This window comes from Stegostoma tigrinum, chromosome 4 (assembly GCF_030684315.1).
Source record: "Stegostoma tigrinum isolate sSteTig4 chromosome 4, sSteTig4.hap1, whole genome shotgun sequence".
Taxonomy (NCBI): Eukaryota; Metazoa; Chordata; class Chondrichthyes; order Orectolobiformes; family Stegostomatidae; genus Stegostoma; species Stegostoma tigrinum.
The window spans coordinates 12,761,721-12,776,927 of record NC_081357.1 but is presented as its reverse complement, the minus strand read 5'-3'; the positions used below and the strand labels follow the sequence as shown (position 1 = coordinate 12,776,927).

The following is a 15,207-nucleotide window of genomic DNA, read 5'->3' as shown; positions in this document are numbered from 1 at the left end:
GGTGCAATGTGTGACTGAAAGATGAGAACAGTAAGGGTTGAATGAATTAGTGGAGAAAGCTTTTACTTAACTAATGAAAGAAGAAAATAGCCATTAGAACTATGAAATTTTGCATTGTTTTCATCAATTACATATTCTTAATCTTTGTCATGCCATTTTTTTAAACAACTTTGTGTTTACAGGTATGTTGAGATACCTGGTCTAAATGAGGCAGTTCATGTGTCAACGCTCAAGGTATTGGATGGATTCATTCAACGTATGAATTAGCATTTCATGGACTTAAATCAGTATGGTCTCAAACTGGTCAGCTAAGGAGGTCTTTTTGCAGGACTGTAAGACCAATGGAAGTATGTAGAAGACAGACAACTGCCATTCCAGACTATGTAGGAACCCAAATAATATAGTCCCCTGAACCCATTCTACCACCAAAATGAGGTAATGGTTAATCTGCACCTAACTCCAAATAAGTTGCTGAGTAAGTAGTAATGTCACCAACATTTGGCAAATTCATTTCTTTCGTCGAAAGGCTGGAAAGCAGTATTTTGGTTTTTGATGACCGTTTTGCATTCATTAACTTTTCAGAGTCTGAGCTAAAAGGAGTTTACTACAATATTCAAATCAATCTTTTCTAGACCTCCAGTGTCTCCAGCTATTTTTTTTTTGTAACAAACCTGTTCTTGTCACTTCTTTCAACCTTCGTTTCCTCAACCATTCTTTTATTTTTTTTTGAGCAGAACAAGAGGAAAGGTACAGCTCGTGCAGTCGATGCCCATATGGAGGTACCTCAAATAAACCAGCACACTTTTTTTCTCTTTAAATTGCTGTCACTTAAACGCTTACCACAGCTTTACAAAAGCAGCTAAGCTCTGGCTTGCAAATTACCTGCTTCACCTTTTTATGAAAAGATACTCCCCTATTGGAGTATGGGAAAGGCTTCAAGGCTCAGCTTCCAGTGATCTCTCCTGTCGTTCTGTGTTTGCTTGTTTTGTTTTTCCCATACCTCTGCACACCATCTGGTTTATTGAGGTTTTTAATTATTATAAACGAAGAGGGGGTTGTTTTTTTTTTGAAGAAATGTAGGACATATTATTGTTCATTTTTTTTTTTGTTCAGACCTGTCTGTGTTGAGCAAGGTTTGGGATTTTGGTGGAAAATTCCAAGTGGGTCATGATATATCAGTCTCCAATATACTAGTTTGACATAAATAGTCCCTTCATAACGTAGACCCTCTGATCAATATCACAGCCAGATCTATTTGCATCGTTTCAGATGCTTTCTACCAACAATTACCACTGTCCAAGTTTCAAATTGTAGAAGCTTTCTAATTTTCATTTTTTTAAACTTTCAAACCAGCATCCAAGCTGATGCATGACATAAAAGACCTGCAAGACTGATTTCTATTCATATCTCTTTCAAGGCTGTCTTTGCATCATGCAACAGTAGTGTGTGCTGATGCTCTGTTACTGTCCCTGTAATTGTCTCTGCAGGAGGAGGTGAGTATAGACTAATTTACAAGAGGTATGAGGTTGTAGATCCTCTCCTCCTCCTCCTTTCTGTCCAGAATGGCCCGAATGACGTTCTCTGCCTTTATAATCTTGTTGGCTTGTGTATTACAAAAGCACAAATGAAAGCTGAAATCAAATTTCACTTCACTTGGGGAATCTTGGGCTAAGAATCTTGCCGTCCCAAATGTAAATCCCACTAGGAACAAGCTGTAAAATTTGAATTCAATAAATGAGCACTTTTTTCTTAATAAAAAAAAAGAGGCAGGGACGTTGCTTACCCCCCCCCCCCCCCCCCCCCCATGTTGCCCTATATGACTGATGCCATTGTTTGTTTCTTTGTCCTCGAAGGCATACTGCTCTGCCAGCCTCTGCCTCATGCCAACAGCTATTCCACCAACTCAGGTGTATGTACTTGCAACTTTATTTTGCAGTTTATTTCCTAGTCTTTAATTTCTGTGTTGGGGAACATCTTACTTGTAAGTGAAGAATAAATGAAAATGTAATCAAGTTAATTAAACAAAATCACGTACTTGTAAAATGTTATGCCATTGGATTTTTGTTTCTTCTGCCATGTTTGCATTTATATGGCGCAACTAATTTTTGAAGTGGGATCTTGCTGTAGGAACAAATGGTAGGCGTTTTGTTTTTTTTTTGCTATGTCATGATAAACAATTGAACTTGCTATAAACAGCTAAACCATTTATTGTATAAAAGCTGAACTCTGCACTGGACAAAACTTAGGATCAAAATGTATTTCTGTGTCTGCATATGATGTCCCCTGGCATGTGATGTAGAACAGGGAACTTATTTGATCATTGGTACAAGTCTTGGATCCTTTCAAAATAAAGTCACTTTACTGATATCCAATCCTGAATTCCCATTCTGCAGCCATGAATTGGAGATGCAAGAGGCTTGAAAGAATGGAGTGTGAATATCTTTAGAACCTGGAATTATTCCTGCAGATTTGAAGGTAGCAAATATTATTACCCCACTCTCTCTATTTCAGGAGGGAGTGTGGGAAAACCAGACACTGCCTTGCCTCAATAGTGGGGAAAATGCCAGAATCTACTGTACAATATGTGCAAAATTGACATTTGGAGAATTACAAAATGTTGGAGAAACTCAGCCTGGTAGCATTTCTTCTGAAGGGTCACTGGACCCAAAATGTTAACTCTGCTTCCCCACCACAGATGCTGTCAGACCTGCTGAGATTTTCCTGCAATTTGTTTTTAGGCTCTTTTTTTTTTTCCAGCATCTGCAGTTCTTTGGATTTGTTCTTCTCTGGATTAATAATCTACTGATTATATGATTAGAGCTGACACCTTCACCTTTTTTCCCACTTTACACGTGGTAAATCATATTTGAACTTCACTACTTTATTTTTTGAACCTGTTACTAACAAAGTTCATAAAAGGGAGCTGATGGTCATAGCAGATATTTTCTAATCCTGTTCTGAGATGCATGACACCTCTGCAGCAAGCTGCTTTTGAACCTGTGGCCCTTGGGTCAAAGGTGGGGATGTAAGCACTGTCGCAAGCACCTATTTTTTTTCCAATGACGGTCGTGTGTTTTAGGTCTTCAGAAAGCACTTGATGAAAGCTCTCACTTGCCCCTCCACCACCTTCGAGGCTGGTTAGAAAGAAATTTAAAGCATTTGGGAAAGAAGTTGAGATCGTAGGATGGATTACTGATTGGCTAGCCAATGGGAAGCAACAGGAATAGGTGGGTCTGTCTCTTGATCCATGTCTGTCTCTACTAGAGCAAAGATCAATATTTTTGGATGCCAGCTGTTCTATATTTGTTCTATATTCCGTCTAAGCCTTCTCCCCACTTGGAGAAATCAGTGACCAAGGGCAAAGTTTCAGTGCGCTCTCAAATTTTAGACATCTCTATCATATTCCGCCTTGGTCTCCTCTGCTCAAGGGAGGGGAGGGGAGGGAGTGAAAAATACCCTCTATTCTTCTCAGCCAAAATTTTCTAGCCCAGGCAACATCCTGATAAATCTTCTCTGCATCCTTTCTACATCATGCTGGTTAAGTTGCTTCCCCTAGCTGGCGAATTTGGAACGGGGGAACGCTATATTTGGAAAAAGAAGAATACCTCTTGGGCCTAAAATTTTAATGCTTTTTATTGTACTGCAGCTTATGAACTTTTTTAAGCTTCCACAGATGCCTGCTATTAAGACTTACGCTGACTTTAATTCTCCAATGTAGAGATTTGATAACCCTGTAGGTAACTGGCAATAGTTGAGTGGATTAAAGGTATCAAAGTGTTCACTCTGTCATGTTTCTATTGAATGGTGGGGCAGGCTGGCCTACACCTGTCCTATGGAAAGATAGGCAGGAAGAAAATGATGGTGGAGTAGCTTTGCTTAATGGAATATGTCCAGTAGGAGGAAGTCATGGATTGGAGCATGGCAATCTCTGGGTGGAGATAAGGGGTAACAAGGGGAAGAAAATACTGGTAGGATCAAGCCATCTGCCTCAACAGTAGCTATGACTATAAGCGAGAATAAATTAACATGGTAACTTTGATCATGTGGATTGGGAGCGAGCGTGAGAATCAACTCAAATGTGTCATCAGGAGAGTTTCCTGAATGAATATATTGAGATCCAGTGAAGGATCTGTAATTTTGCATGTAGTCATACGTAATAAAACAATTTTAATTAGCAGTGTCAGAGTGAAAGATCCCATAGGGACAGGTCAGTACCATGTTAGAAGTAAGCAATCAAATTGTGCGTGAAATGTGGATTTGAAACAACTCTGCTTAAATGTAAGTAGGGAATAGTATGGCAGTGAAGGCTGGAGTGGATTGGTAAAGGAGCTCAGCAGAAGCTGTTGGTTGAACAGTGGCAGACGTTGAAAACATTTCATGGCTCAACAAAGACAACTAATCCCAATGAGGAAGGATATTTCAAACGGGTTAAACTAAATCAGTTAAGGATTTGTTCTTTCTGCCTAATTAGATGTCATATGGCAAAGGTTAGTTAAAAGTGAGAGAATCTGGAGTCTTTTAAAGCTAAAGAGACCAAATAGAGGGAGGAAAATTAGTGTATGTGAGCAAGTGATATGATAAACTGACAAGTCTTTTTGAAGGAAAAAAGACCAAATTAGCTAGGCCATCTAAAAAATAGACTGGGAATAATAGAAAACCAGGAAATGAGGAGTTGAGTAAATAATTAACAACATACAAATCTACTAAAAGGAGCGAAAAGTAGAAAAGTTTTTCCTCCAATACTGATACTAAAAATACAATGGAAAACTAACATGGCTAAAGGCCAATAGCTCTCTGGAGCTTTAGGACTCTAAAGAATGATGTCATAGAGCATAGCTTAGAGTGGCAAATCATTCCTGACGGATTTATTAGGAGCAGGTAACCAGCAAAATGGATAAAGAGGGAAATGTTGGGTATTTTTGGAAAACCCAAATGTATGAATTATGTTTGTAGTAGTTTTGTGTCTTCCACTGGAAGACAGTTGAGATAAAGGGGGCATCTTGAGAAAGTCTGCCTGTAACTGAGTACCTCCAGGATCAGTGCTGAATCTACAATTACTTGCAAAAACAAAAACCCCTCCAAACCTGGAATAGGACATTCCCTTGCCTGTAGATTTCCCAAAAACGGGAAGGCAAGTGGTGAGGATGAGAATCTGAAATGGGATATAGACTAGTCAAGAGAATGAACAAAAACCTGAGCCAGTAGGCTCTAATGTGGAGAAATGAAGTAGAGTTACAGATAAAGTTCTTCCTGTCAAATGCTATTTGATTACAGCTAGCTGCAGCACAGATTGACTTGAAGATTCTCATGCTTAAACTACAAAGCTGGGTGTTCTACAGTCAGCAGGTAATGGGGATGCAAATGGAATATTGGCCCTTGCCTCTTATTTCCAAGGGAATAGTGACATTCTGTCTAATATTTCTTCCTTGTGCATAGACCTAATTGGGTCCATGCTTGGCAGCAGCTCTGAGGTAGAAGTCATCCGTGCCATGACTATTGACAGGCAGGGTGTTTCCCAGCAACTTGCTGCCATGCAGCCTAGAGAGAATGTTTGAGATGGTAGGAACTGCAGATGCTGGAGAGTCTGAGATAACAAGGTGTAGAGCTGGATGAATACAGCAGGCCGAGGAGCAGGAAGGCTGATGTTTCGGGCCTAGACCCTTCAGGACAGTAGGACTGAAACGTCAGCCTTCCTGCTCCTCTGATGCTACTTGGCCTGCTGTGTTCATCCAGCTCCACACCTTGTTAGCCCAGAGAGCATGTTAGAAGAGACGATAAAAATAGTGAAGCCTTGATACAGCTATACATGGCACTAGTCAGACCACTGTTGTAATACAGTGGACAGTTTTGGGTCCCATTTTATCAAAAGATCGATCTACTGGCATTTTGAGGGAATCTAGGGAAGGTTTACTAGGTTGATCCTAGAAAGGGGGATATTTTTCAGGTTGAGTAGGTTGGGCTTTTACTTGTTGAAAGTTAGAATGAGAGGAGTCCTTTAATGAAATGTACAAGAGTCTTAGTTTTGACAAGGTAGATGCAGAGTTTGTTTTTTTTCTTTTGGTACAGTCTGTTTGTACAGCACAGAGGCCTTTTAAACTTTTTTTTTTTGGCCCCCATCATGCCCACAGCAGTCAAACAACTGCTTTAATTCTATTTTCCAGCTCTTCTTTGCAATTTTTACTGCTACAGCCACAGTCTAGGATCGAAGGGCTTTATTTTTTTCTTTCCCATGAGACATGGGCATTATTGGCAAGCCAACATCTGTTGCCTGCCTTTCGTTGCCCTTGAAGGTGGTGCCATTGTGCTGCCTTCTCGAACCATTGCAGTCCATATGTTGTGGGTAGACTCTGCCCTGTTTTAATGAGGGAATTTCAGGAGTTTGACCCAGTGACAGTGAAAGAACAGTGACCCATCTAAGTCAGGATGATGAGTGCTTTGGAGTTGAACCTGCAAGCAGTGGTATTCCTGTGTACTTGCTGCCCCTTGACCACTAACATTTAGAAGGATAAGGGTTTCGAAAGTGCTGTCTAATGATCTTTGAATTTCTGCACATATTACACATTGCATCCACCACTGATGCTCGGTAGCAGCAAATGTTTCTGGATGTGGCATCTATCAAGCGGTCTGCTTTATCCTAGGTAGTGGTAAACTGCTTGTGGTGTTGGCAGTGCACACATCCAGGCAAGCAGGGAGTGTCCCATTACACTTCTACAGAAAGACCTGTCTTTGTAGCCATTGCATTTAAGTGGTGAGTCCAATTGAGTTTCTGATCAGCAGTAATCATGAGGATGTCAGGTGAGGGATTCAGTGGGAACACAATGTGATGGAGCAGTGATTAGATTACCTCTTTATTGAGACAGTTAACACAGCTGCCTCTCAGCACCAGGGACCTGGGTTCAATTCTACTTTCTGGCGACTGTGTGTGTTCACGTGCACATCTGGTAATGCGGTATACTGCATCCGTTGTCCCCATTGTGGCCTCCTCCACATTGGGGAAACCAAACAGAGGGTTGGGGACCACTTTGCAGAACACCTACACTTGGGTTACACTAAACAACTGCACTTCCCAGTTGCAAACCATTTCAACTCCCCCACCCAAAGGTTGCAGGAGCAGCAACTCTCATTCCACTTGGCAACTCTGCAGCCCAGTAGTATCAATGTGGACTTCACAATCTTCAAAATCTCCCCTCCCCCTTCCCCCATCCCAGAACCAGCCAAGCTTGTCCCTGCCTCCCAAACCTGTCCTTTTCTCCCCTCTCAAGCCCCATCCTCATCCCACCCCTGTGAACTGTCTGTCCTCCCTGGACTGACCTATCTCCTCCCTATACACGCATCTATGTCCATCTTTACTGGCTCCATCCCTGTCTCTTTTGCTGGTCACTCTCTCGCTGAAGGGTTTCAACCCAAAACATTGGGTGTCCTACTCTAATGCTGCTGCTTGACCTGCTGTGTTCATCCAGCTCTACACCTTGTTATCTCATTCTTCAACATCTGCAGTTCCTACTATCTCAGTCACAAATGGTATTGTACGCTCTGTGTAACCATTGAATCTTTGACCTTTTTAATGGTGGAAGGAAGGCCCTTGACACCTGAAGATGGTTGGGCCGAGGATGCTATTCAGAGGAACCATTGCAGAGATGTCTTGGAGCTGGGATGACTGACCTCCAACCACAACCATTTTCCTGTTTGCCAAGTATTTCTTCAACCACTGGCGAGTTTGTCTCCTGATATCCATTGATTCCAGTTTTGCTAGGGTTCTTTGCCACATTCAGGCAAATTGGACCTTTTGATGTCAAGTGCTGTCACTTCCCCTCTGGAATTCAGCTCTTTGACTGCTGCTGTTTGAACCAAGGCTGTAATGAGGCTAGGAGCTGAGAGTCCTTGCTGGAACCCAAATTGGGTGTCACCTAGCAAGTTCTGGACCATAAGTTTTCAGTACTATTGCTGGAATGTTGCCAGGATCTGTGGCTTTTGCAGTATTCGGTATCTCCAAACACTTCATGATATAGAACATAAAACATTGCAGCTCAGTACAGGCCCTTTGGCCCTTGATGTTGTGCCGACCTGTCACACCAATCTGAAGTCCATCTAACCTACACTATTCCATGTACATCCATATGCTCGTCCAATGACTACTTAAAGTGAAGTGAATCAGACTGGCTACAGATGCCAGTCTTCAATGCTAAGGACCTCTGGAGAAGGTCATAATCTCAGTAAGGGATCATGCATTAGCATGAGATGCAAAAGAAATTTCTGTCTGGCCAAAGTGACTCTGCGGACGTATTTACTGCTTGGAGCTCTTCCGCTGAAGCGGCTGAAATGCTGAATTATTTTTTAGATCATTATGGGAACCCAAGCAACTGGTAAGAAGGTGGAGTTGAGGTTTGGGTCTTGTGTTAATGCAGTGTGTGCCAAAAGACCCCTTTCTGCTCCTTCGCCTTAGCATCTTATTTTTGAAAAGTTGCACAATTGAGCTAATGCAATCTTTTGTCTGTATTAAATGGGAATTAATTTCAACATGCTGCACAAAACATTGTTTTGGCTTCAGGGTTAATGTTTAAACTGAATGGAGTTACACCACGTGACCTACAACAGAATTACTACACCTCATTTGACATCAAGCGGCGGGGGGAACACTTTCTGCAAGTTACTGCTGTACACATTTGATGTTAAAAATTTAATGATTAAGTTGGCCTTGTCGCAACCATGTAGCAAGGTGAACCGGGAGAGATACTTCTGCTGAGAGCCTGAAATGGTAATAAGGGACTCAGGAGTTTGCCAAGGCTGGTCCTGATTGAATAGATAAGATGTAGTAAGCATATATACTGGAAGTTTCCTTTTCATAATGGAAGGCCATTGAAGTTGAGTGCATCAATAATTGTGTATAAGGGATTTCCACTTAAAATCCACTGGTAACAAACTTTAGTGATGGCCGTAATTGGTCTCTTCCAGTTCATTCCTACAAGACTTTTTTTCTTTAAATTGGAAGTTAAGCTCCTTTCTCCTGTTTCTACACGAAATTCCAACTTGTCCTTGGACAGGAAAGCAGAGAGAAAAGAGATTACAACCCAGATGATCAATGTGTTATTTGCTCCACTGATTAAATATACTGACTTTTATTCTGAAGTCCCCTTATTTTGAGCATCTTCTATGCTTAGAAATAGCAGATGGCTTCCTAAAGAACCAACATCATTCTTGAGGAACAATGCAGACTTCTGCATAGAATTCTAACTGAGTTCTAGAGGATTTACAGATCCTTTTGTACCTTCTGACTTATGGAATTCTAGTTATTACTAGAATATATTTAGCTTCAGTCCCACAATCATAGCTACCTTTTGGTATGAAACAAGTTTTCCACTCTTTCCCTCATTGCAGTTTCAGCAGTAACAATTCTTGTAACCTATTTTTCTTTGTGTACCCTTTTTATATTTGCTTGCATTAAGATTGAAATTGAACAGTAATGCCACAGAACTGAACAATGCACGAGGCTGATTGAGGAGCATTGTGACTATTGCCGGAGGTAAAGGTGCAAATGTGGATGAATAAGACATCATGGGTGTAATCCTTTTTCAAATCATAGGGGTCTCCACTCTTTCTTTTGCTGTGGAACGTGGGGCAGCCTATTAAAATTACTGATGATGCTATTTTAGACATCAAAAGGTTTAGCAGCATTTTTTTTTCAGAAAATTAAACTCCCCAAATGTGCATTTTGTTTAAATGAAATCTAAATTGTAGTAAAACACTCTTTTTAATTTGCTTTGTGAGATGTCTGGAAAAAAGATTAAATTCAAGTTAGTTCTTGTAACCCAGACAAGAGAAACCATTAGCTTCTCAGTTTCCTATCTCTCCTCCTTCATTCTTGTATATTCTGCTGCCTGTGTTTTTATTGTGATTTAATTTTAAGGTTACAAAATAATCTAAACTAATCAAACTTGATGTCCCTTTCAGGTTATGACTTTGCTGCAGTGTTGGAATGGTTTGCTGAGCGTGTTGATAGAATCATCCTTCTGTTTGACGCTCACAAGCTAGATATTTCTGATGAGTTCTCTGAAGTTATCAAAGCACTGAAGAATCATGAGGACAAGATCCGTGTAGTGCTGAACAAGGCGGACCAGATTGAGACCCAACAGCTAATGAGAGTTTATGGTGCTCTTATGTGGTCTTTAGGCAAAATTGTCAATACTCCTGAAGTGATAAGGGTTTACATTGGCTCGTTCTGGTCTCACCCCCTGCTGATTCCAGACAATCGCAAGCTCTTTGAGGCTGAGGAACAAGATTTGTTCAAAGATATCCAGAGCCTCCCTCGCAATGCTGCTTTACGAAAACTCAATGATCTGATCAAGAGGGCACGTCTTGCAAAGGTTTGTGTGCATGCAACGCATCTAGAATGGCTTTATATTCTTCAAATAACTCTTTGAATCTCCTAGTTTTTAATTTTTGTCCACTTTCATGTCTTAAGTGTACTTTTTTGATAATTGAGTTTTATTAAGGTTGTGTACTTCATTGAAATTCCTTTTTAAGCCATCTCTGAGAGTAAGGCTTTAGTTATCAAATGCTTCCTACTGGCTTTTCCATTTATAATTTTAAAGAACAGCATGTATAATGCATATTTTCTCCAGCTTTTGAGCATGAAATTTTCGCATTTGAACAAATTTTGAATCTGCATGGGTATGGCTCGGTTGCTACCTTTTTTCTTGAATAAGATGATCTTAGCTTCTTCATGGACATTGGATATATTGCAAAATTTTATGTCAGTTGCACACAGTCTTGGTCTGTCTGGAGTATTTTGCATAACTTTGCTTTCCTCCTTTCTAAAAAGCTGCATTTGTGTTGGCAGTTCAGAAAAGACTCATTATTGAAATGAATGGCTTGTCTTCTGGGCAAGGGTTTTAGGATAGGCCTGCAGTCAGTGGAGTTTGGGGAGTTTGAGGTATTTTTATGGAACCATGGGCAACATAATGGGGATTGGACAGGGTGGGTACTAAGGGCTCTCTAATTTCTTCATGGATGTATGTGCAACTGGCTCAACTAGTATTTATTACCCATCCTTGGTTTCCTAGATATGGTAGAAATGAGCTCCATTCTTGAATTGCTGCAGCATTTGGTGTAGGGCACTTGCAGTATTTTAAGAAGGGAATTCCAGGATTTTAACCCAGCAACGGGGAAGGGACAGTGAACATCAAGGGGGGGAGAAAAGGCTTGATTCTCTCTTCAAGATGGTCGTTGCATGGCATTGAGTTTCCTGTTGCATGAGAGATAAGCTGGAGAACCCCAAGGATGAGAGGTCCTTTCAAGATGGAGATGAGAATTCTTTTTCTCTTACATTTGTAAGTCTGTAGAATTCCTTTTCACCAGGAAAGACTGGAGCATGGCTCATTTGAATTTATTCAAGGTAGTTATGGAGACAAGTGTAAGGTTATTCGGGCAGGCAAAAAAGTGTGGGTAAGTGACAATGGGATCATCTGCCATCTTATTCAAATAGAGTAGGTTTGAAACACTGAATAGCCTACTCATTAGACCTATGTCCTGAATAAAAGTTCAGCAGATGACTCTGGTGTCTTGAAAGAGGGTGCAGAAAAAATGTGAAGAGGGAACATACCAATGTTTTGTTGATGGATGAGTAGCGATGTCTGAACCATTGTACTACAATGTGGGCACTGAGTGCAATAGATCACTTCATGAGAAGGGGATAAAAATGTGGTATTCATCCATATCTAGTGTGATCTGTTTATAGCCTAACTCTTTGTACTCTTATGTGGAAATTAAAAATAAAAAAATTTACCTGCTACTAAAAGGAAATTACAATTCTAATCCAACCATTATGTAGTTACATGACTGTAGTAAATGCCTTACAAATTTCTTACCTAACCTTCCTGACACCCAGAGCTATATCCATTGATGATAAAGTGTGGAGCTGGATGAACACAGTAGGCCAAGCAGCATCTCAGGAGCACAAAAGCTGACGTTTCGGGCCTAGACCCTTCCGTCTAGGCCCGAAACGTCAGCTTTTGTGCTCCTGAGATGCTGCTTGGCCTGCTGTGTTCATCCAGCTCCGCACTTTGTTATCTTTGGATTCTCCAGCATCTGCAGTTCCCATTATCGCTATATCCATTGAGCTTCTTTCCATCCTGCTCCCTGTATAGTCTCGATGATATTTTCCTGTTTCTCATTGCATCTTTTCTGGCAATACCATCTTTGTTTTGAATCCCCAGTATGATGTTCCTTCATCAAAGATTCCTCTTGACCCTGCCCATTCCATTTTATTTCTCCCCCCCGCCCCTTTTTTAAACTTCCATTACTATTTTTTTTTAAACCTTCCTAGGTTGTCTTTGCCTTTCAGTACCCTCCCATGTCTGCTTTTTAGATCTGTTCCACCACCATCATACTGCCACTAAACTCACTGACTCATTTGCTCCAGCAATTCGGATGCTGTTGGTAATACTTCTCGCTCACCTTTCCCCTTTCCCCACACTCAACTAATCTCATCTCGTCCTCTCTAAGAAATTAAGCTCCTCTTCTGACTCCCTCCCCTCTATCCAGGATGTCAAAACATTCTTTCCAGGCAAAACAGCTGTTTACTTGTCCTGTTTTTTTTAAATTCTGTATTTTGTGTGGTTGTCTCCTGAGGGAGTCTGAAGTCTGAAAGATTGTGTAAGTGAATCCACAACTTTTTTTCTGGTCACCTCTCGTGTACTCCTTACCTCGGCATTTCTCCGCCTCCTAGACTTCTGAAATGAAGCTATAAGAACAGAACTTCACCTTCTGTTTAGGTATTTTACAACCTTGCAGATTCAACATTTGAAATCAACAATTTTGGATCATAACTGCTACTCCAATGTGTTTATTTGCCTTGGTATGTTACCCATGCTTGTTATTTCTGTTCACACCACCTCCTTTAGCCCCTTTTCTCCCCCCGCCCCACCTTGTAGTTGTAAACCTTAAGACCCTGATAATATGACACCATCTCCATTGAAGTGCATTTCGAGTATAGCTTTCCTGTGGGTGAGATCTTCAAATCAACCCTAGGATATTGAGTGAAACCTGACTCTACCTTTTCAGTTTCACTACTATCTGTGCAGAATTAAAGTAGCATCTCCATATTACAAAGTATTGAAAGTTAACTTCCAAGGGTAAAGCTAATCTTAAATAAACGATAGTTGTAATACCAGTCTAATATGTTTGTTACTAAAGAATTTCTGACCCATTTTTATGTAGTTCCAAGTTTGGGAACAACACATAATCAATGTTGAGGCTGGCTGCATTCTTCTAAAAGCAGAATTTTTTTTGAAGTTTGCTTTTTATTTCTATAATATGATTGGATCTTGCATGTGAAGACATTTTAATCTTAAAAAGCATTGTCAACTTACGGTATGCCCTATTTTGCCTCCAGGCTGCTGTTTATGCTACATGCTGGCCTTCACCCATCTTTCATTTGTTAAAATTGAATTATGATAAATTTAATCATTGCACGGTGAACATGGTGGCTCAGTGGCTAGCACTGCTGCCTCACATTTGCCAGGGACCAGGATTTAATTCCACCTTTGAGCAAACTCCACAGAGACAGTCGCCCATTCTTCCAGTGTGTGTCAGCAAGAGTTTCCTCCCACAGCCTGAAGATATACAGGCTAGGTGGATTAGCCCGGGAAGGGCCGGGGATGCTGTGAAGGTCCTTGGGCACTCAATGGGCCAAACAGCCTGCTCCCACACTGCGGCATTTCTGTTTCAATCTTCCCCTTTTTAAATGCTTTCTCAAAAATAAAGGGCTGCAGGAACAACCTCATCTGTTCTTGTCTTTGGACTCAAATTATTTGCTTCTCTTTCCAAAAGATCTTCAAAGAACATCTCTGCTCTTCCTATCCCCAGCTCAAAAGTATGGATGAGGGGAGCGGGGGCTAGTACTGCCACTCAGAATGGAGAAGATGGTGGAAGCCCAGCAATCATTTGGTAGCACTTCCAATAATGATCACTGAGCCTAGCTTCCCACAATTTTGTTACACTCTTGCACTCACTGGATATCCAATGCTGTAATCACTTTATACTGCACACTAGATGGAGTTAATTATGGTGCAGGGAGCTCTGACCCTAGCAGAACTCCACTGGTCACTGGCTGCCAACCTGAAAAGACTTTTTTTAATCCACTGTCTTCTGCCAGTCAGCACTTGTCGGCAATGTCTGGATAAATGTGCTTCAAATTTCAGAATTCACACATTGCATCTTTAATACACCAGAATAAATGTTTGTAGGTATCTTTATTTGATCCAGCATGCTTTTTAGCGTATCAACTTTAATAATTCTTGCCAATGCGTTGGGAAGGTCAAGGTACCTTGTGTTTAAGTAAAACAGTTTCACCACATTGAATTATCAAGTTTCCGGAGCTTGAGTTTCTTTTCCTGTTTACTTGTTCCTTTAGAAATACTTGTAACTCGTAACTCGTGTTCTTGCCCATCTTTCAGCATCCTTAACTTTTTTTTTGGAAGAAAGTCTGTTACTGGCCGCCTTTTTCCGAATGTTGTCAACAGTGTTGGTTCTGTAGATGGTTTTAGTAATCTAGTAACTGTCTACTGTTCAGGTCTAAAACCTGCTTGGTGTTTAGTGGTAAGGTTATGTTTGACTTATGGAATGGGATATGTGATCAGTGACTAAGGAAGTGTTGAGTATTTGTTTTACATTTTTCCATTCTATAATGGGAATTGTCTTTGAGTCATCTTTTAGGCTGGCTTAATTCTACATGGTAACTATTTTGAGGAGTTGTCCAGTAATATTAAAAATTGATGTAATTTAACTTCTAACTATTCCCTTCCATAGAAACCTTACATTTTATGCTGCTGCAAAACTGCTGATCTTCCTGCAGTTGCTAACTGGTAGTAAATTTGTTCAGTAATTGTAAGGGCTCAACTTGTATTTCTTTGGGCCTGGCTCAGGACATGAACAAATTTGCTCGTTATTGTTGCAGCCACTGACTATGCATGCATATGCTTACCCAGTGTTGGGCTTTCAAATTGCACCCCTTTTTTTTTTTCCACAGTTTTCTATTTTAAAATATAAGGGTCTTTGGCGAGGTGTCCTAGTTGAGGAATCCCAAATTTCATAGCCTTCTGCCTCACCTTTTTTAAGGCAATTTTGGCCCATCTAGCCCAATCCACCCAGCCTGCACATCGTTTAATACTACAGAGTAACTTAACATGGACAATCCACCTCACCTACACA

The 15,207-nt window shown here is 40.7% G+C and overlaps 1 protein-coding gene across 1 annotated transcript in view; it reads left to right on the top strand.

Moving 5' to 3' along the window:
- The window catches only part of LOC125452523 (EH domain-containing protein 3), a 70,224-nt gene that overhangs the window by 32,233 nt on the left and 22,784 nt on the right, over positions 1-15,207 (top strand). The window contains exon 4 of the mRNA XM_048531055.2: positions 9,949-10,361. Coding sequence (XP_048387012.1) covers positions 9,949-10,361 — 413 coding nt within the window. The remainder of the gene's footprint in view (positions 1-9,948; positions 10,362-15,207) is intronic.